Raw genomic sequence first — 22,284 nt, 5'->3', positions numbered from 1 at the left:
AGTCTAGTGCCTTAACCACTACGCCATCTGCTGGCCCGCCCCCTAATACCTGGCTGTGGATTTCTAACTTAGGAATGGTATTTATTGCTATGTCACTCTTCACACACTGATGTCAGGGACAGCTCCATTCAAACACGCAGTGACTCGCACAAGCACTCCTCCCCCTCATGTCGGAGGCGTCTCCCGATCACCTTCTCCCAGCAGGGACTCGCACACCCTGGCTGCTCCCATTCTGCAAATTCTGACTCAAATGAGAAGACGAGACACTGGACAATCATGCACTGAGTTTTACCGCCCGGCCCAAAGCTGCATTTGTCGCTTGTCGCTATCCGTCACTGGCCAGAACCCAGTCGCATGGCCCCAGACGAACTGCGAGACAGTTCAGACATGCCCAAGTGCCAAGACTCTGCCCTGCTCCGTAAGGTTCCCAAGCCACCTGGTGCAGGAAGGCAAGATAAAGCCTACGATGCTGCCTAGGTATTCCGGATGCAATCTGCTCAAGAAACATGCCACCACTGTTTTTAAATACTTTGTTATTTTATTTAGCACAGTATTTTTAAATTTAAAAAACAGTTGTGAATCAAATTATTTTCAAGTCTGCCAAAAACCATGTCTTCACAAAGTCTTCAATTCTTGACAGATTTGTGGGATAATAAGGCAGCTTATCATTGAATGAAATTAAATGTCCCCAATTATAAAAGTTCCAGTTAACATACATCGTTTGGAATGATAAAGAATTAAACTGTACTACTAATACATGAAGTAAGAAAATGGTAGTCTGGCATCATTTATAAATGCAAATGTATTCACAAACATTCTATTCCACATACACACAGACAGGAGAAATTGAACCTTAAGTCAAAGATTTTATTACCATGTTTGATACTATAAATATACTCATGGGGGGAAAAAAAGCACAATACTTAAATAGGAATGAAGTTTATGAACGTTTACAAAATCCAACCAACGTACTCTGACCTGTAATTCTATCTTGAGTATTTCTACTTTTCCGGCATGGTCTGATTCTTTGAGAACGGGTTCATACTATTTTAATTCTAAGATACAAAACAGCAGCAAATCTATTGTTTTCCATTATAAAAATTAATATGGCAATCCTCGAAGTGCTGAAAAAACTGTTTTAGAAAACCAGTACCCACCCAGCAACCACTTAGTTCCTTTTCTGATAACACATTCCCAAAAGGCACATGTTAATGACGAGTATCTACCTAAAGACAAAGTTCGATTTGAAATTTCCAGTCCATTTTCCATTATATCAAAACTGAGCTGATTCAGGGCCCAGGGAGGCAGGATCACGGGCTCCCACCGCTCCCCGGGGCAGCCACCTTCTCACTCCTCCCTCCGTGAAGGCCCCAGAAAGGTGCAGGGAGAGACCTGTAGGTCTGACACCCTAATCAACCTTCAGGAAATACTTTCAACAGAAATGCTTAAAAAACAAAAAATGAAAACGAAAACCCACGAGACAGTAAGCGTAAAGAACCAAAGGCCGAGGGCACAAGCCGCCCCAGCTGGCCTGTGTTGAGGAGGCCCGCGGAGCAGCACAGCGCCAACCTTCCCTGCCCTGCAATGACGCCTGCACACCGGCCTCGCACCCTGACGTCCCCTGGTGAGTCGGAGCTGCAAATTCCAACGTCAGCCGCAGTGATATTCAAAACACAGTAAAAAAATAAACTTCAAAATCAAAGATAAATGATTCTGCTGTTAACTTTAATACTAACTGACATACTAAATTAAACAAGACCAGTACCCTGAAGTACTTACTAACTGATCAACTACTTGATCCCACGGAAGAACCAAAAGGGAATTTTTAATACTCGTGGAATTTTGAAATACTGGGGGACTTTATCTTAATTTCATATTATTCCCCTCAAGTCTCGGTTGAGTTCCCCCCAGTTTTTCTTAAAGGGTGAGTGTCTTTAGATTTTTTTTCCCCACTACAACAAAATAATTCACCAAAAATATTCTATGGCACAGAAAAGAAATGGGTCAATTGTTACTTAACCAAGATAGAATTTTGTGGTCCCTAATAGAGGTACTTATTCAAGTTCTAAAACAGCAGCTTTTAAAATTAAGGCAACATTGCTTTATTTTACCTGTTTTTCTATTAACTACTCCAGTAAAGTCCAGAAGAACATTTCAGACTTAGGCACTCTCGAAGGCCGTTTGTAAGGTAAGAAGAGTTTACATAAACATTCTTCTCAATGTTTAAAGAGGACATAGAAAGTTACTGCAGACGAAGTCAACAAACACCTTATTTTTCCACCTGGAATTCCAGAGTAATTACAGTCATTCCAGCACGTGTAAACCATGAAATTACCTTTCAAACCAACGACCACATAAAACACACTTTTTTTTACAAAAATACCATTTAGGAGATATATTCGTTCTTCCCTGAAATAGAAATTTTAATATTTGGACCAAAAAACCCTGTAAACTTCGGACTACATTCAAAATATCACCTTCGCAGGACATGAACTATGTGAGGTGTGGCGACCGGGCTCTGATGGCAGGCCTCCGTCCTGCGATGTCCCCGCACACAGTAGGGCGGCGCCCGCCCCTCCACCTGCTACCAGGAGGAGAAGAACGGCTTCCTGCAGTGCACCGTCTGGGTGAAGGAGTTGGCCAGGTGCACGATCCGGCCCTGGCCTCCGCCCTGACTGCGCTCCACGATCACACAGGGCATCTGCACCAGCTGCACGGGGCTCTTCCCGTCCCTCAGAGCCTGCGTCAGGTTTAAGATCTGCGGCAATGAGAGACGTTCACCCGTTTAAAACACACCACAAAGCTTCGTATCACCAACCCCCCCCCCCTTTTTTTTTTTTTTTTGGTCTTTTTGCGCTCACCAGACAGAGAGAGAGAGACAGAGAGACAGAAAGTGAGAAATCACCCCCAGGGGGGATGGCCACGTAGCAATCCCTTCTCCTCCATTCTCCTCTCGGGATCTTGGGCATGCATGCACATGCGCCTGGCGTGAGTTTAAACCACTGGGTCCGGGACTCGAACCGCAGCCGACTACATGGGAGTCCAGTGACACAGCCATTATGCTAACTTCATTTCTAATCACGTAAACTGTTTTGGCTCAGAATGAAGAGCCCCCTCTCTGGGTCTCTTGGAGACAAGTGGAGGAAAGGGCTGGCCACTGTTTCAAAGGATGAGCTCATGAAAGAAGTGACCTACCTGACCCCGCATCACAGACATCTGACTCTCGAAAGTGGCTCTGTCAAACCCCTTGTCCGTCTGTCACAGAAAGGAAGGAGTTATTGTCATTCCCCAAGTCTAGATCGTTGAAGGAAATATTCCAAATCTAACTGAACTCCTTGACAGAGCAGTAAGGACAGGAGAAAGCTTCCCTGACGTATAAAATAGTACAGAAAGAGCATATTTACCTGATCGTGTTTGTACTCACCCAGAATGACAAGAATTATCTTCTTTATACCACAGTTTGTTCCAAAAAAGAGTTAAAGTGATTTTCTGGCTGAAGAATTTAGGCTTTTTTTTTTTTTTAAGAATTATTTTATCTTATTTATCATTATTATTTAATATGATAAGAGACAGCGAGAGAGAGAAAGAGAAAATGAGTAAGCGAGTAGCCAGGTCTGGGACTCGAACAGTGGTTGGCCAAGTGGGAGTCCAGTACCCTAACCATCATGCCACATGCTGGCCCAGAATTTCAGCTTTTTAAGATAAATTATAACTAAACACATATTACGGTTTACAAGGCAAGTTTGCAAACATTCAGCTTTTGGAGAAAACGATGTCTCAGACTTTAACGCTGCCTCACTTCAGGGAACTGGCAGGGCAGGCAGGCGTGACTCCGTAGGCGCGTGCTCCGTAAAGCAGAGCAGCCGTCTCCCTGTGAGGCAGGTTCTCCCGCAAGCAGCAGTACAGGGAGCAGCAGAGGCATGGAACTTCTCTTAGGAAACTCCCTTCTTATTATAAAAATCGGAAAAAGAAAGGACTTCAAAAAGTTAGTGAACCAAAAAAAAAAAAAAAAGTTGATATAAAGTAGGAATTAGAGTGTAAGTTTATTCTGGTGCAAAAAAGTTTAAATCCATGGGTGGGTTTTTCATAATATGCATTTTCCATAAACTTTTGAAGACTCTATATACATATAAAATCTTAAGTATTTGAAGGCCAGCAGGTGGCATGGTGGTTAAGGTGCTGGACTCCCACAGGGCTAACCACGGTTTGAGTCCTGAACCTGGCAGTTTGCTTTCTCTCTCTCTCTCTCTTGTTCTTTTTCTCTCTGTGTCTCTCTCTGTGATCAAATTTAAAAATAGAAATAATAGTGGTACATTTTTAAAAATTAAATAAATCTTAAAAAAATCTCTCCAAAAAAAATAAATATCAAAAAAATTTAAGTATATGCAGAGACTGAAAAACTAGTATTATTCTAATTGGATCCATTACGTCTCCAAGTAAAACACTGTCTGGGAGTCTAAAAAAAAAAGAAACTCCCTTCTGTTTTAAGATCTCTTTTTTCTTTCTTTTCTTTTCTTTTTTTTTTGGAGAGGTTTTCGCTATAGGGCGCATGCGCTCGCCAGACAGACAGAGAGAGACATAGAGACAGAAAGCGAGAAATAACCCCCCGGGGGGATGATCACGCCGCAATCCCTTCTCCTCCATTCTCCTCTTGGGATCTTGGGCATGCACGCACATGTGCCCGGCGTGAGTTTTAAGCCACCGGGTCCGGGACACGAACCGCGGTCGACTACGTGGGAGTCCAGTGACATAGCCATTACGCTAACTGCTGGTTCCCAAGATCTCTTTTTTTAAAAAATAATTTTTTTTTAAATTATTAATTTAATTCCATTTGTTATTATTTTTTTAATCCGAATAGAGAGAAAGACAAAGTGAGGAAGCAAGCTGCCAGGTTCGGGACTCAAACTGTGGTTGGCCATGTGGGAGTCAAGCACCCTTCACCACCATGCCACCTGCTGGTCCCAAGATCTCTTATTTTTAAAATATTCAAAATGAAACATTTATTTACCTTAAAGAGTTCATAAAGATCTTCACATAAATCTTGCACGAAGTTCATGTCAGAAATAGATGGGAGAATCAAGTTTTTTATTTCTTCAGAAAAAGGAACTTTTGCTTGTGGAAGCCAAGCCCAATGAAACGGATCTAATACAAAAGAAAAAAGGTATTCTAATCAGCGGGAGACACGGTCCACGGAGACCCACATCTACCCTAGCTTTCCTACAACCAACAACAGGACGGGAGGAAGAACAGCCCTCTGCCATCCAAACGCCGGCTCCGAGTCTGACAGCCCATTCAGACGCTCAAGTACAGTCAGGTCTCGTCCGAACTGGGCTGTGGTGTCTGCATTTAGACAGTAAAGAATGAGATTTGAGTAACAGGTCTGCCTCAATTAGCCCTCTTTCAAAAAATACATCTGAATCAAAAGCTGTCTCGGAATCTATCTGGTTCCTGTGTAGAAAGCTCATGGATTCCTGCCTTGGCTCACAGTCCGGTGTAGGATGGGGTGGCTGAGGTCTCCCCGACCCCCACAGCTTCAAGTCACCAGGAAGTGACCACTCACTTGTGCACAGAAGACATTCTAAAATTTTAAATTGTTAGAAGGTAAATAGGTAAGTGCCTTTAAGAGATGAGAAGTTCAGGACTCTAGATGAAGTCTAGTTCTTCCCAAAAAAGACTGCAGCTTCCCAGTACCAGGATCGAGACCTGTACAGTGGCGGGCTCGTCTAGAGGGTGCACACTCACTCCCAGAACCAAGATAGAGACCTGTACAGTGGTGGGGTCGTCTAGAGGGTTCTCACTCGCTCCAGTACCAGGACAAAGACCTGCATGGTGGCGGGGTCGTCTAGAGGGTGCACCCTCAGCGTCCTGCAGGAGAGGGTGCAATGATGTGATCACCACAGGGCAGCCGAGGGCACCTCCGACGAGAAGCCCCAGCTTTGAGGCACCGGACCAAGCAGACGCCCAAAGGAAGGATCTGCCCTCTCCCTCTTTTACCCCCCTGCACACACTCAGGAGGTCCACTGCTCATTCGAGACAAAGCGACTGGAGCTATGGACAGTGCCCTCTCCCCCTTGAACAAGTCTAGAAAGGCAGCTCTTACTCTCTGTCCTCATTCTACTTCTAATCTTCACCCCTCAATTTCTGCCACCGTCGTGTAGTCAGGCAGCTCTTACTCTCTGTCCTCACTCTGCTTCTAACCTTCACCCCTCAATTTCTGCCACCATCAGAACTCGCCCCTAAGACAGCTAGTCACTTCCTGAGGGGCGCTGGGCGCGCCCTCTGCAGCCCCCCGGCAGTCTGGTCTCTGCAGCAAGATTGTGTCCCTCCCGCCTCCTCCATGAAATTCTCTGTAGCTCTGCAGGTGCCACTGTCTCAAAGTTCACCTTTGTCCTTAAGCCACTCCTCTCTTGGGCCAGCTTTCCCTGCCCTCTCAGGGCCGCTGATTGCCCAGCTTCTACACTCAGTCCTTTCTCCTCTTCATTCATGGAGCACTGGTGTACCCGGCGTCGTACTGGCAAGTCCTGTCTGTCCTCCATGATTTCCCTGGGTGACGGCAAACGCCCCCATGGCTTCCGCTATCAAGGTGACGGCCTATACCCTCAGTACCAGTTCCTGGAAACCTTTCATCGCCAACTGAGTGTCTGGTCAGATCCCCAGATGCACGTACTGTAGGCACTTCCAACTTAACACTTTTACAGTGCAGTTTGCATACGGGTTCCAAACCACTGAAGTTGGGAAAATAAAGCAGGACCAAGACTTTTCGAATCAGTTTAACAAGTGATAAGAAACCAAAAAGGAACACATGGGAATTAATGGTTCGCAGGGAAAAGTAAGACAGCAGAAGTTCAAAATGTGAACAGTTGGCTGAGACCTAAGCTACAGAGTTTAAGTGTACTGAAGAAAAGACAAAGATTGGATAAAAAAAACCAGCCAAGAGGTGTTTATAAGTTATGTATCTAAAACAAAATGATGGAAGCTAAAAATGCAAGTATATAATAATACCAGGTAAATAAATGCTAACAAAAAAGAAAGAAGGTATATTACATTTTCAACAGACCAAATAAGAAAAATGAAAAACACTGAGAGGGAAAAAGTAGGGTATTATCACACAGTGGTGAGAAAACAAGCCATCGGGAAGGGAAATCACTCACCCTCCGAGTGTTTGAAATACAAAGCGAAAATGTATAAAATCAAGTGCAGATTGACAAAATCACGATTATGGTGATCTTTAATTTCCTTTCAAAAATTACCAGATCAAGTATCTAAGGAGTCAAGAGCAGGAGATGACTAACACCACGAGCTTTAATTAGCAGACACACGTGACTTCAAGCCCAAGCGTTCGTTCTAAATATAGTCCTCTAAGTTGGTCATATATAAGACCATGAGAATATTTCTAACAAATTGCAAAAAAAACCCAAAAGCCCCAGAATTCGCACAGGCCATGTTTAAAGATCACAAGGAAATAACAAATAACAATGAACAGTATTTTGGGAGGAAAATGGCAACAAGACAGCTAAGATAAAAATCAACCAACCTAGAAATATCTTTAAAATATTCTTATTTATTAATATTTATTATTTATCATTTTTTAATCTGACCAGAGAGAGAAAGAGAGAAAGTAAGCTGCCAGGTCCAGAACTCAAACTGTGGTTGACCACGTGGGAGTCCAGCACCTTAACCACCTGTCAGCCTCCCCATTTGGTTTTTTTTGAGAAGTTTTTACTATAGGTTGTGCACACTCACTGGAGAGACAGAGATAGAGAGACAGAAAGGAAGAAATCGGCACCTGGAGGAATGGCCATGCCACAATCCCTTCTCCCCCATTCTCCTCTCGGGATTCCGAGCACGAGCACACATGGCCTGGTGTGAGTTCTAACTGGCCAGGTCCGGGACTTGAACTGCGGTTGACTATAGGGGAGTCAGTGACATAACCATTTTGCCATCTGCTGGTCCCAGCTCCCCAGTTTTTTAATCAAAGAAAATACTTCTAAATTACTCTTGTCAAAAAGAAAAATCAGAGAGTGACGATGTAAAGCAGAACGGCACAGCAGCGTCTACTCACGACGTGGTCCAGACAGAATGATCCCCAGAGAGCTGTGGGCTAATACACAGTGAGAGGAAAGCACCGTAGGGTAACATAATAAAAGGAAAAAGCAATGATGGAAGGCTGGCCCCATAGCCTAGAGGTTAAGGGAGCTGGAACCCACATTGTCAACCATGGTTCGAATCCTGGTCCCAGTAACTTGAAAAACATATTGGGCGAGTGTGCATGAGTGCTGAAAATCGTGACAGGATGCAGTAATGGAAGGGAAGGAATTGCAGCGTGACCTCACCCCACTGGGGGTGCGTCCTCCACCTTCCGTCCCCACAAGTATACGTCTCTCTGGCAATTAGAAAAAAAAAAAAAGTCAAAGAACAGTGGAAAACATAAAGCAGTGAAAGGAAAAGCAAAAAAAAAAAAAAGAAAATCTGATCAATAAAATAAAAATAAAAAAGCCTATTGTCTGAAAAAGGCAAGAATAATAAATTTTAAAAAACAGTAATTAATAATAGACAAATCGTCAGCAAGCCTAACAATGAAAAATGTCCACTAATAAATAGAAATTTAAAAAGGCATAAGCATAGCTATAAAAATTTTAAAATTACATATACTTAAACACATTTAAAAACTGTTATAATCAATTCACATACTCCCAATAACTCGAGTCATTTATTACCAATTTTTTGCCAAATTTGCTTCATCTCTCTTCCTTGGTACCCACCCCTAATATTTTAAGGCAAATTCCAGATATTATTTCATTTTTTTCTCCTAAATACTTCAAATGGACAGAGGGGATTTTAAAATTACACCTATACATTCCAAACTCATGATATCACAGATGAATTCAAAATAAAAATGTCTAAAGTAGGTTTAAAAAGCTGTGTAAAATCTGGTCACAGACCATACAAGACACTGGGAAGGTAATTAACAAGTTACTACTGAACGGGGGGTGGGGGGGTGCCGTTGGGTAAGCCTAAACTGTCCAAGGGAATACAGGGCAGAACATTAAGACATAGTTCATAGTTCTACAAAACATTTTAAAAGATTATTTCCATGTTATATTTTGAAAAATAGGAGAGCTACCAAACTCATTTTTCAAAGCAAATAGAAAGCTAAAAATCAGAATCATTCACCCAAAAATAAACCAATGTACTCCGAGACCCACGTGGTACACATCTCTGCAGCCCTAGTGCCCGGATCCGAACCCTGACGAATGCTCACGCTTTATCTGGCTTTTCCTCCGCCATTTTGATATCCATAACTTTTGTTCCTTTCCCTTTCGGGAAGAGAAGGAATTACAGAATCTATAGAAAGTTCTAAACACTCACATGCTCTCCATTCATCAGGATGTTTAAAAGGAAATGCTAGACCGTTATCAATTGCGGCTATTTTAATAAGCAACTCTTTATCATCAATCCATTTTGATTCCTAAAGAGAAGAAAAATGATCTGTTGATAAAAGAACCTACATAAATATTTCTAAAGTATAAAATATTTATAATAACTGTAGAGATGTAAGAACGTTTTCTGTTGAACAATCTATAAAAACTAAAAATAGGTTGCCAGAAAGAATACAAATTCACCCAAGAAGAGACTGTCTTAAAAACCAGTACGAGCCGGGCTCTTTTGGGGCCTGAGCCAAAGAGCATGAACCCTGCCTTGTGGGGGAGCAGGGGCCAGGGCCTTCTCACCGCACCCGTTATCCGATCAATCTTTTGTGGTATTCATTTTCTTTTCTGCCTTCAAGTTTTTAATGAAGAATAAACTGTTTGTCTATGATAAGTCCCTATTTTTACCACTAATAAATGTGCAAATGAAAGTAAGGACAAAACAAAAAGTATGAATTTTATAGTCTTTATTAATGATAGGGAGTGTGCACGCGTGAGAGAAGCACCTTGACAGGGTCTCACCAAACCTAGATTCTTTTTCCTGAGCCCGCCAGCTCATCGGGATCTTGGGCACGCACGTGCACACGCACACCCACATGCACAATCAGGCCAACCTGGGGATTCGGACCCAGCAAGTCAGCTCGGCACCACCTAGGATGGGTCCATAATCGCTATTTTAAAAAGTTGAGATTATTCCTTTATTCCTTTACTCAGTATTGGTTTCTTTTCTTTTCTTTTCTTTTTTGCTTTGCTAAAAGAGGGCTTAAAAATATTAAGACTTTGGGACGAGGAAATGGCATAATGCTTACATTGCTGGACTCCCATGAAGTCGACTGTGGTTTGAGTCCTGGACCCGGTGGTTTGAAACTCACGCCAGGAGTGGGTGCATGTGTGCCCAAAAATCCCGAGAGGAGAATGGAGAAGGGACTGTGGCATAGCCATCCCCCTGGGGGGTGATTTCTTGCTTTCTGTCTCCCTGGCAAGTGCACATACCCTGTAGAAAACAATCTCTAAAGAAAAAAATGTAAGATCTTTAAATTTGATGTTCTCAGTAACTCAGTGCTAGCTATATTGCTTAAATATATGACATTTGCAAAATATTATTTTTTTAAGATACCTTAACAAAATTACTTTTTTAAGATATAGTCTTTCTTAGGGTCCACAGACATAATTATGGCAAGTGTAAAATGTTTCTAAATAGAATTCCCCCAAAGACAGTAACCAGTATAACAAGGTCCAGTAGGGGGAACCCAAAGGTGCTCGTGACTACAAAATATAGGCCATCCCTAACTTCGGTATCCCTGCAGCAGAAGTGAAGACCTCAGGAGCAAGAGGGTCCTCACTAAAGAATGGCTTCTAGTATGTACATACAGGTAACTGCAATGGCTGCATGGCTTAGAAAAAATAGCACATAGCGAAAAAGGCGATTTTTAAACGGAGACTACAGAGAAGGTTCATGTGATACGTGTCAGACCTCTTGACCTCTTTCAGTTATATCGAACGCCTGAGCTCAATGAAAATGCATAAGATACTAACAGCAAAAAAATAAAGTTCTCAGCAAAATCTAATTGCTTAAGACATCCCAGTAACATAAAATCGGAAACCATAATGAATATGTTCGTGTATGTCTGTGTTTCGAACCTGTGTCTGCTATAACTGCCATTTGTTTTTATCTCTATGATCCTTTTCTGTTTACAGCTTCAGATATGAAAGCATACAGTGTGATGAGTCTTGACCGAGGGGAAAGCTTCACCCCACGAGTCTCGCATCCCTCTGTAGTTGATCCCCGTCCCCCTCAACCACATCTCCAACAACTGCGGGTCTGCTTTTTTAAAAAATAAAACCAGAAAACAGAGAAAGAGAATTAAAAACAAAGGATCTAGGGGTCAACAGGTGGCACGGTGGATAAGGCTCTGGATCCCACGTGCCAAATCTGTGGTTTGAGTCCTGGACCTGGAGGCCTGAAAACCACACTGGGCACCAGTGTGTACCCAAAATCCTGAGAGGAAAGTGGACGAGAAGGGACTGCAGTATGGCCATCCCCCCTTGGGAGTGATTTCTCACTTTCTCTCTCTCTTTATTTCTCTCCCATGAGTGCACGTGCCCTATGGCAAAATATAATAAAATAAAATCTAAAAATAAATCAACAAAAACTACCTAGGTGAAGGAAAGAGGCCATAGGAAAAAGAGGACTTCTGGTCGCCTGTAACAGAAACGGCGTGCATCTTTACTCGTGTGCAATGTCCTTACCTTACGGTCGGCCTCCTTCTCGCACTTCTGCTTTTCGTATCTGATTAGCCAATTATCACTGCCCCTGTCTTTTAAAGCAAACAGAAAAATCGGTCATTTCACTTTTATGGGCCGGATAGCTTAATATCGAGGGGGAAGTCTGTCTACCTTCTAATTTCTGCTACACATCGGTTACTTGTAGCATAGGTTTACCACGGAGAAGGTTCCCATTTAGGGCACCGTGGTACGCAGGAAGCTGGCTTCCACATGCTTTGGATTCTCAGCCTCAGGGGCTTGAAAAACACACTCGGCATGTGTGCAACATGCACCAATTCCTGGTGGGTGAGAAATGGAGGAGAAAGGCCCACACCCTATGAGGGGACGCCTTCTCCCTCTGGCAGGCACACCGCTCATTTGCAGTAAGTTCCAATTTAACGCAAACTAACAAAACTGGTTGTGTTACCTAACGCTCGATGGACATTTTTTCTGAGCCAGACATTGTTTTAAGTGCTTAATATGTAGTGATTCATTTGACCCTCATAAACACCCTGGGAGGGAGGTACCGGATGGTCGGAAAAGTCAGGGAGTATTCCTCTGGCAGGCACACCGCTCATTTGCAGTAAGTTCCAATTTAACGCAAACTAACAAAACTGGTTGTGTTACCTAACGCTCGATGGACATTTTTTCTGAGCCAGACATTGTTTTAAGTGCTTAATATGTAGTGATTCATTTGACCCTCATAAACACCCTGGGAGGGAGGTACCGGATGGTCGGAAAAGTCAGGGAGGATTTTTCTACATATTTCGATGCAAAAATGCATCATGACTTTTCGACAACCCAATGCAATGACTGAGTCAAAGCTACTAAAATCAAGGATAAGTTCTCTGTACCTTAGGGAGAAAAAGAACCTACCCCTACTGCTAGGCAAATTCCTTTCTGTCTTTTTTTTGGAGAAACTTTTGCTATAGAGTATGTGCGTTCACTGGAGAGACAGAGAGAGACGGAGAGAGAGAAAGTAAGAAATCAACTCTGGGGAGATGGCCATGCCACAATCCCTTCTCCTCTCAGGATTTGCGGCATGCACACACACGTGACTGGCCAGAGTTTCAAGCCTCCAGCCCTGGGACTGGAACCGCAGTCAGCCACATGGGAGTCCAGCTCCTTAACGACTATGCCACTGGTTAGCACTGCTAGCCAAGTTTCTAAGAAGACTGACCTCATGTCAGTACAGGAGTCCTGTGGACTGTATGCTAATTGTCACATTATCCTAGGACCATATTAAGAAGGTAAATCCAGAAACTGAGATGACACATTTTCAGAAATTAATATACAAGAGTAAACATTTTTGAGTCAGTGGTTCTCACATTGTAGAACGCACCAGAATTATTGAGAGCATTTGTTAAAACACAAACAAACTGCTGGCCCTCGTGGGCCTGGGGTGGTGTTGAGGAGATGCTGAGTAAGTTCCCACGTAGGGCTGACCCTGCTTGTCCAGGGAACCACGTTTTAGGACCACTGCTCTGGCTTACTTCCATCACTGTTCTTTTACAGCTCGGAAAAAAATGAAAGCTTCATGTTTTTATATAATGCATTAATGGTTACATAATGTCAAAATAAACACGTGAAATAATTTATTCTATCGAATTTTAACTATTCGTCTTATGTGGATGACATTTCTAATATTTTGCTTGGTCCTGCTGCTAGGAAATTCATCCCAAGGGGATAGGGACTGATCTCCACCACTGGGCAGGAATCCGCCAGAAGGCAGAGCCCCAGAGGAGAGGATTCACTCTGCCCAGGACTACTCTCTGTTTTCTCTTTTTTTTTTTTTTTGCCTTAGGGTGCGTGTGCTCACTGGGGGAGACAGAGAGACAGAGATAGTGATAGTGAGAGGGAAAGTGAGAGATCATTCCGCCAGGGGATGGTTATGCTGCAATCCCTTCTCCTTCATGCTTCTCCTGAGATCTTGGCATTCATGCACACACACACGCCTGGTGTGATTTTCAATCCACTGGGTTCAGGACTCCAACCTCAGTCATCCACGTGAGAGTCCAGGGACATAACTGCTATGTCATCTGCTGGCTCCACGTCTCTGTTTTCTAAGTGAGGTAGAGGAACTAGCCACAAGACTCTGCATCAACGTTTTCTTGCTTTGATTTCGATAACAAGAATACAAGATGGCTTAAAAGTTAACAAGACTTGAGTGAACAAATGAAAAAACTTCAATACCTGTATTTCTGATGATGTAATCCAAAACAACTAATCTTTCAAACTGTGATTGAAGTTGTTTTCTAATATTCTCAGGCAAAGGCTCAGCTTCAAATTTCCTAAGCCAATATTCGGCTTCTTTGTAACCTTCAACAAATAACTGGAAGGAACCAATCTATAATTTTAAGAACTCCAGTTAGAAGAGAAAGTACAACAAAGGGATTAATTTTTTAATATCTCAGCAGCACTGTCACAAAATACGTTACATAAACACAATAAGAAAAACAGAGTTAACACTAATTTAGATAAGCCACATTTATCAAGAAAACTATTTTTATACACTAATTTTAAATGATCACAAATGAAAAATGCTTGGCCCCAACTTTCAAGAAGCAAAGCAGCTATTTTAAGATAATTAAAAGAGAGAATAAACATCTGTCGTCAAGGTGACATTCTTATCGAGGAGGCTGTTTCCTAAAAATACTCAATAAAATAAATTTAATTATGGAAGGTAAATTTTATACCTATCGTGGTTATTTAATAAGTACAATGTTGTCTTACTGAAGAAACATTTTAGGATTGTTGTACAACAGAAAATAATTTTACTGGGGCTGGCAGGTGGCGCAGTGGTTCGGGGCACTGCGCTCCCATATGGCCGACTGTGGTTCAAGTTCCAGACCTGGTAGCTTGCTTTCTAACTTACTCTCTTTCTCTGATCTAACTGAAATTAATTAATTAATTAATTAATTAATTAAAAGTTGAATAAAATAATTCTTTTTTAAAAAATAACTTTACTAAAAAATAGAATGGCTTCTTTGACCATGCTGATCAAAGAGCTTGTCATCAATTGAAAAGAGCTAATCAATTAAACATAACTTCTCCAGTAATTCTAGAAGGTTCCCTTCCTTGGGACCAGCAGATGGCATAATGGCTATGTCACTGGACTCCCATATAGTCGACTGTGGTTCAAGTCCCTGACTCAGTGGCTTAAACTCATGCCGGACATGTGTCCGTGTGTGCCCAAGATCCCAAAAGGAGAATGGAGAAGGGATTGTGGCGTGGCCATCTCCCATGGAGGGTGATTTTTCGCTTTCTGTGTCTCTGTCTCTCTCTGTCTGTCTGGCAAGCACATGCGCCCTATAGCAAAAACCTCTCCAAAAACAAAAACAAACAAAAAAAACAAGATTCCCTTCCTTAAAAATATGTTCATTTTAAAAGCCATTATTACTGGAAGTATTAGTTAACATTGAACAATTTATTTAAGGGTGAAATACACCCTTAGGCAGCGCATGGTGTCCAGGTGCCTGGGAATCCAGCCTGTCTCATAAGTGTAAATAAACAAATCATGAGGAAAATCTACTTCTTATCCTGACATTTTAACTTCCTGTTGGCATAAAATTTTATTTATTTAATAGACCATAGTTTAGTATATTTTTAACAGCCATCATGCCATGAATTCCTAAGGGACAGGTTCTAGAAGCTCAGGCTCCTTTCCATTGGTTCTCACACTGTGGCTTCTCTGGGTGGAGCAGCTGGTGCTTCAGCTGGACCCAGGTCCCTTTCTCTTTGGCTTCCTTCTTCTTCTGGTCATTTTCCTTCACACGTTTTAGGAAGCTGTCTCTGCTCTTAGAACGGTTAACATGCTCAATACGCACATTCATTCTCTTGGCAAGAATCTTGCCCTTAACTTGCTTGTTCACAACAATGCCCACAGCATGCTGGGTAACACTGTAGACTCTTCTGGTGTTGCCATGGTCACATCAGTGGGCCTTTCTTTTTGAACAATACCCATTCCCTTGATGTCTACTCTAGCACCTTTCTTGTAGATTCGCACGGGTGTTACCAAAGGAACAACTCCGTGTCTTCTACAAGGCCCAGAGAACGTGTACCAGGTGCCTCTCCTCTCTCCCTTTTCCCTTTGTGTTTTTCATTTTGTGCAGTTACTGGAAGATGAGGTTCTGGCCAAAAGTGGCATGAAATTTTAATGCTTTAAACTACTCATAATTAGGTAAAATATGGAATATCTGCTTTTAGACACATATTTCAGCATATGCAAGGAGCACCTGGTCTTGAAAAAACTGTCAAACTATCTACTTACAGTTCCATTTTTTTAAAAAGTTAGGTTAACCACAAATTTCCTCTCAAATTATTTATCTAGATAAATGCACAGCAACAATAAAACAACAAAATCATAGGCCGGGTATATTTTTAAAATAGCCGTACGGCCTTTACTAGAATGCCTTTCCTATGAGTTCTCTCCATCCCTGCCTAGCTGGTTGCTAATCATCCCTCAGGTTTATTTAAAAGTGAGAAGGAAAAAAAAGCCCAAATCTGATATGTAGGTAGAAGATACAGCAACTACCATTTATTCAACCTTTGCTGTGCACCTCATATTTGACATGAATTTAATTTGTTCTCCCGACAGCCTAAGAGGTAGTTTTTGTCATCCCGATGGTACGAAATCGAGGGCTTGGAGAGAATGAGGGCCTTGCCCGGGGTCTCAACTAGCTGGGGGAGCGGGGACAGGGAGCCAGGCCTCATTCTAGACCTCCGCTTCCAGTCATTACCTTACCCAGTCCTGGACGCAGCCTCTTGCTGGACACACGCCCTTCTTTCCAGATTCACTAAGGCATCCCTCTGTTACCCTCTCCTGCTCCCTGAACTCCCTTTCGTATCAATAGCTTTATCGTCATTGTCATTGCAAGTGCTTGTCTCCTACAAGCTCCTCGAAGACGAAAACCTCTTCTCTTGCTTCCCTCGTAATATGCCCAGAGCTCACAGCACAGTGCCAGCCAGGAGCCTAGGATGTGTGTGTGCCAAGTCCACTGCCCCCCCCACCCCAGGAAAGCTCATTGGGGAACTCACCTTGGGAGGGAGGCCTATCCGGTGAAACTTCCTGCCGACTTTTGGCACTTTTTCTAAAGCGTACTTTTTGCCTCTTGATTTTGCACGGTCAATTGCACTGTAGTTAAACGTCTCGCTGACAAGCCAAACCACCTAGAAACACACAGTCAAGGAAGAAGATTAGAATTCGTGCCTTCGAATCTAGTCACATCCTCCAGTCTGGAAACTACCCAGGTTTAACTCTATCCTAAATTACCCAGAGAACCTGAAACGGAAAGGCTAGGGCATTTGCAAAGCCCTGTTAAAATGGCATCGATTTCTTTCCGAGCGAGGTAGAAAAAGTAGCCTCGCATTTGCTACTGGAAGAAGTAAAGGGCATTATCAGGGCCAGCGGGGTATGGTGGTTAAAGGCTGGACTCCCACACGGCCAACAACGTCCTGACTCCTGGATCTGGTGGGCTGATCTATCTCTGTCTCTCTCTGGTCAAAATGGAAAAATAATGATAATAAATAAATCATTCTTTTTTAAAAAAAGAAATAAAGAGCAGTATAGAATTAAGAATGTATATTTCAAGGGACCAGCAGGTGGCGAGGTGGTTAAGGTGCTGGAGTCTTACATGGTCAACTATGTTTGAGTCCTGGACCTGGCAGCTTGCTTTCTCATTTTCTCTCTCTCTCTCTCATAAGCATACATGTCCTATAGCAAAATTTAAAAATGACAATAGTAAAAAATATCATTAAATAAATAATTCTTAAAAAAATAAAAAAGAATGTATATTTCGAAGAAGACTTCAGTGAAAATTTGATAAGGCCATGAAGAAAACAAGGGCAGACTTCTGAGTATACTAGTTAACTCTATCTTCAAGCGGGATTTGTATGACCACCGACCTTTTTCTGCTTCATAAATGCTATCAATATTATAGCTCTTTCTCTTCTTTGTTACTGACCAAGGAAGTCTGACCTCACGACAACCAGTCTCTGGGGTACTCTGTGGCTCCTCCTTGTCACTCATGGTACTTGGATTACAAGTAAGCAAGAAATGGGGTACAGCTTTAGGCTCTGTTCTTTTTTTAGGGGGAGAGGTTTTTGCTATAGGGCACGTGCACTCACCAAAAAGACAGAGAGAGAGAGAGAGAAAGTGCGAAATCACCCCAGGCTACAATCCCTTCTCCTCCATTCTCTTCTCGGGATCTTGGGCATGCAGGCACGCACGCACATGCGCACGGCATGAGTTTAAGCCACCAGGTCCGGGATTTGAACTGCGGTTGACTACATGGGAGTCCAGCGACACAGTCATTATGCCAACTGCTGGTCCCTAGGCTCTATTCTTAGGAATTATTATGGAAGTATTCACAGGTAAGCAGGCTGTAAACTAGAAGCATGTGATCAAAACAAACTCCTCCTTACCTTTGTTTTAGGTACAATGCCCAGATGAAGCTTCTCATCCACAAGGGAGGCGCCAGCCTCTGAAAGGTAGCCCTGATTGGGGATCAGGCAGCCACGGCCGAAGCAGCAGGGGCAACAGACCTTGTGCACGTATTTGGTCCACTTTGGATTCAGCTGACCATAAGGCTCTTCTGATTTGGGCTTAAACACGCCGATAATTTTCTATAGGAAACAAAAGTAGAAGTCTTGGGACCAGCAGATGCGTAATGGTTACGTCGCTGGACTCCCATGGAGTCGACCGTGGTTCAAGTCCTGGACCTGGTGGCTTAAAAGCTCACTCTGGGCGCGTGTGCCCAAGATCCCGAGAGGAGAATGGAGGAGAAGGGATTGTGGTGTGGCCATCGCCCCTGGGGGGTGATTCTTGCTTTCTCTCTCTCTGTCTCTGGCGAGTACACACACCGTAGGGCAAAAATCTCTCTGAAACAAAAAAAAGTAGACATCTTAATAGTCTTTTAATATATCTAGATAATAACCCATGAAATACATTCTGATCATTTTCTACTGCCTCTCACTACAGAGTTAGGACTCACCCTCTACTATTAAAGCTTAGTTCCAACCACCTTTTGGTATTTGTTTTCATTCAGCAGTCTAAGGGTCAATAATCCTTTGACCAGTCTTCATACTGTGTCTGACAGGCCCTAGGAAAGTGAGGGCAAGGCTCCGAGACCTCGTGCCATTTAGCCAGATTAACTCTGAGTTCGTTCGTTTCATATTTCTAGCCTCCTAAGAAATGATCACACTGATTCTCTTTTTTTTAACTTTACCTAGTTATTTCCCTCATGAGAGACAGACAGACAGACAGACAGACGCCGTTACCCACGATAAGGCCCTCACTCTGAGATCCTTCCCTTCCTCCAGCCCTCCAGACAACAGCCTCCTGCTTGAGCCACCACGATGGCTGGGCCTCCATTAGTTTGTCGTAATTTATTTTTTTTTAAATTTTGGTTGTAAGTTTTAGATTTTTGCCACAGGAGGCTTGTGGTCACTGCAGAGAGACAGAGAGAGTAGTGGAAGATGAGAAATCACCACCCCAGGGTGATGACCACATGGCAATCTCTTCTCCTCCATTCTCCTCTGGAGATTTTGGGCTCATGAAGACACGTGCCCACTGTGATTGTCAAGCCACCGGGTATGGGACGTGAACAGCGGCAGGCCATGTGGAAGTTCAGTGCCTTAGCCACCACCTCCTACTGGCCCAGGCCTGCATTAATTTTTAAATGTTTGAAAACCACTACTCTAAGATCAGTGTTATTGTTCAGTATCTGTTAAATATTCAAATAGTATGTTCGTTTTGATCCACTTTCCTCACTATAATAGTGCATTCTAAAAAGTGAGGGACTTTTTAAAAAATATTTATTTAAATTTATTTATTATTATTCCTTTTAATTTGCTATAGGACACATGTGGCTTACCAGAGAGAGACGACAAAAGGGAGAGAAAGAGAAAGTGAGAGAGTAAGCCACCGGGTCTGGGACTTGAACCACGGTCGGCCATGTGAGAGTCCAGCACCCTAACCACCACACCATCTGCTAGACCCTCCTTTTTTAAAAAAATAATTATTTATTTAATTTTATCTATTATATTACTTATTTTAATTTGCTATAGGGGGCCTTTTTGGTAGGGTTGACTCTAGTAGTCAGAACAGGACTTGATACATAGGAAGCATTCAAGCATTTGTTAAATGAACGAATAATAAATCCAATTATAGAAAAAACAGTTCTTTACAATACAAAAGTAATAAGATACAGTGAATATTTATGCTGTTTCTCCCACCCTGTTTCTTTTTCAGTCATTTTCATCATGAATCAATTTTAAATAACCTCTAGCCTATAAAAAAAATTTGTTCATGGATGTCTAAAAAAAGCCTGTATAATCCTTAGCACTGGTCTGATACAGTATATTCATATTAAATTTAGAGGCTGAATTAGCCTGAGATAAATAAAATCTTGTTATAATTTTGAGCACGTAACGGCTTTGCAATATAGTCTGAGTCATGGTAAAAAGTCAAACGAGAACAGATTAAGAACTCAATATTGAAACAAAGATGGAGACTGACGTTCCCTACAAATATTCTTAAATTAAAAATCTATTTCTAAAATAACTGTTAAAATATAACTTCAATTTTTGCCAGAAAAAGAGTACAATTATAAATATTTATCTCCTGGAAAAAGAACTACTAGTTATGTGTCAGTTAGAGAGCTTTCAGAAAAGATACGTGTTTTTGAAAATTTCTAAACTAAGTAGGACGCAGTCTTCTCCTTTCTGATTCATACTTGTATTCATTTCACTTTGTCACATTCCAGTGCCTTCAAACATCAGATTGCCTTGACTCCTTACCCTGATATCGTACCAGAAAAAAAATGAACAACCTTTGAAAAGAAATCAAGCGCTTTGGAAATGACATTAAATCAGTTTTGAGGGACCAGCAGATGTTGTAATGGTTACGTACTGGATTCCCATGAGTTGACTGTGGTTTGAATCCTGGACCCAGCAGCTTAAAGCTCTCACCAGGCCTGTGTGAATGTGTGGCCAAAATGACAGGAGGAGATGGGAGGAGAAGGGATTGCGGTGTAGCCACTCCCGCACGGGGGGTGAGGGGGTGGTGGTGATTCCTCCCTTTCTGTTTCTCTGTCTCTCTCTGTGTCTCCGATGAGCACACATGCCCTATGGCAAATAAGTATCTCTCTCTCAAAAAAAATGAGTTTTGAAAATTTAAGCTTCCACACTGCTTGGTTAATAGGGTTATAGGTGAGTTACAAGGTAAGAACTTATTAATAAATGCTCGATAAATCTACAGCTGTGAGTATTCAGTAAATGCTTGAAACTATAAAATAAAAGAACAGTAAACTACCATCTTAAAATGATTAGCTCTATTTCTAAACAGTAGAAACCTTTAGTAAAACAAAACAAAACTGAACTTTACTTTTAGAAACAGGGTAAAGATTCAATAGAAAAAGTATCTTTTGAAACTCACAATAACTTCACATTTAAATTAGTGTTTTCCAGTATTTCTATTATATACAGAAGGTCTATGAAATTCTCACCCTCTTAGGGTCCTTCACAAAGTAACTTCCACTTGAACCTTGAGAAATTCTTTCTGGGAAAACTCCACATTCTATTGCCTGCTCGGCTTTCAATATAATGTCAGCAAATTCTGGATCATCCGGGAACACGTTCATTTCTGAAATACCAGTAGCTACTGCATTAGGAAGAAAGACCTGCTATGAGAACAGCCACGATGCAGACGTATCCCACTGTGTTAGGATATTGGCGTTAGCACATTAAGGTACAGGAAAATGTAGCCAAACATCACACAGACTGCTTCAACTCCCTCCCTCTGCCCCCACCCCATCCTACTTCTCTATAGGTTCCAAATAATGACACGGGGAAAGTACTCTATATTTGTTGAAATAATCACATTAATACCTCTCTTTTCTTGGAATGCTTCACCAGGGACTGTTCCCCACCCTACTTTGGCCTCTAACTCCACAGTCGGTCATACCTCAGATCTTGTTATCACCAATTAGCCACAACTTCTCCATAACTGCCATTCCGAGCACCTCCTGTTTCCTGACTCAGTGTGGTACTGAGTCCACAAATTCTTCCATTCCCCTAGAACCTACAAAGCACTGACCCACAGCACTGTCACAGTCTTCGTTCCCTTCTTGTCCTTCCTTCCCTCCTTGGCCAGCTTAAATTATAAGTCAATTGTCACAGAATCACTCTTCCTCCCTCCCTTTACCATGGTCGCCTGAGAACCTCCCAGTCCTGGTTAAACCTCACTGTCTACTGACTCTAGGGCAGTGGTGGGCTAGCGGAACTTAATCAGAGAAACGCACACAAACCGAGTCCTCTCCTTAAATTCCCAGCACCTCCTCTCCCACCCTCCTTCTCAGTAGACAATCTAGCTTCCTATTTCACTAAGAAAAGGAAAGAACCCAAAAAATGACCATGAGGCCCCAGCACCACCCCACCTACCCACTACGTACCTCCAGAATGCCCCACGTGAAGCTCGTGCTCCTTTTCTATGTCAACACCAGTGACTCCCAGACCTCTACCATAAGCCTGGACTTGGGCCCTGAACTCCGGACTACTGCTGTACTGAGCCTCCCAGCTTGGATGTGTGACA

The 22,284-nt window shown here is 42.4% G+C and overlaps 1 protein-coding gene across 1 annotated transcript; it reads right to left on the bottom strand.

The window, feature by feature from the left end:
• Window positions 1-846: 846 nt before the first annotated feature.
• PI4K2B (phosphatidylinositol 4-kinase type 2 beta) lies at window positions 847-21,354 on the bottom strand (the record flags this gene model as incomplete). Its single annotated transcript, XM_014590290.2, is given in 9 exon segments — window positions 847-2,758; window positions 3,196-3,255; window positions 5,009-5,142; window positions 9,370-9,469; window positions 11,679-11,746; window positions 13,887-14,040; window positions 16,731-16,862; window positions 18,117-18,317; window positions 21,200-21,354. Coding segments are annotated over 9 exon segments (1,178 nt in total), but the record flags the coding sequence as incomplete, so codon positions are not given.
• Window positions 21,355-22,284: the final 930 nt, after the last annotated feature.

This window comes from Tupaia chinensis, unplaced genomic scaffold (assembly GCF_000334495.1).
Source record: "Tupaia chinensis unplaced genomic scaffold, TupChi_1.0 Scaffold000426_1, whole genome shotgun sequence".
Taxonomy (NCBI): domain Eukaryota; kingdom Metazoa; phylum Chordata; class Mammalia; order Scandentia; family Tupaiidae; genus Tupaia; species Tupaia belangeri.
Note: the sequence above shows the minus strand (reverse complement) of the source record. Positions and strands in the feature narration are given on the sequence as shown.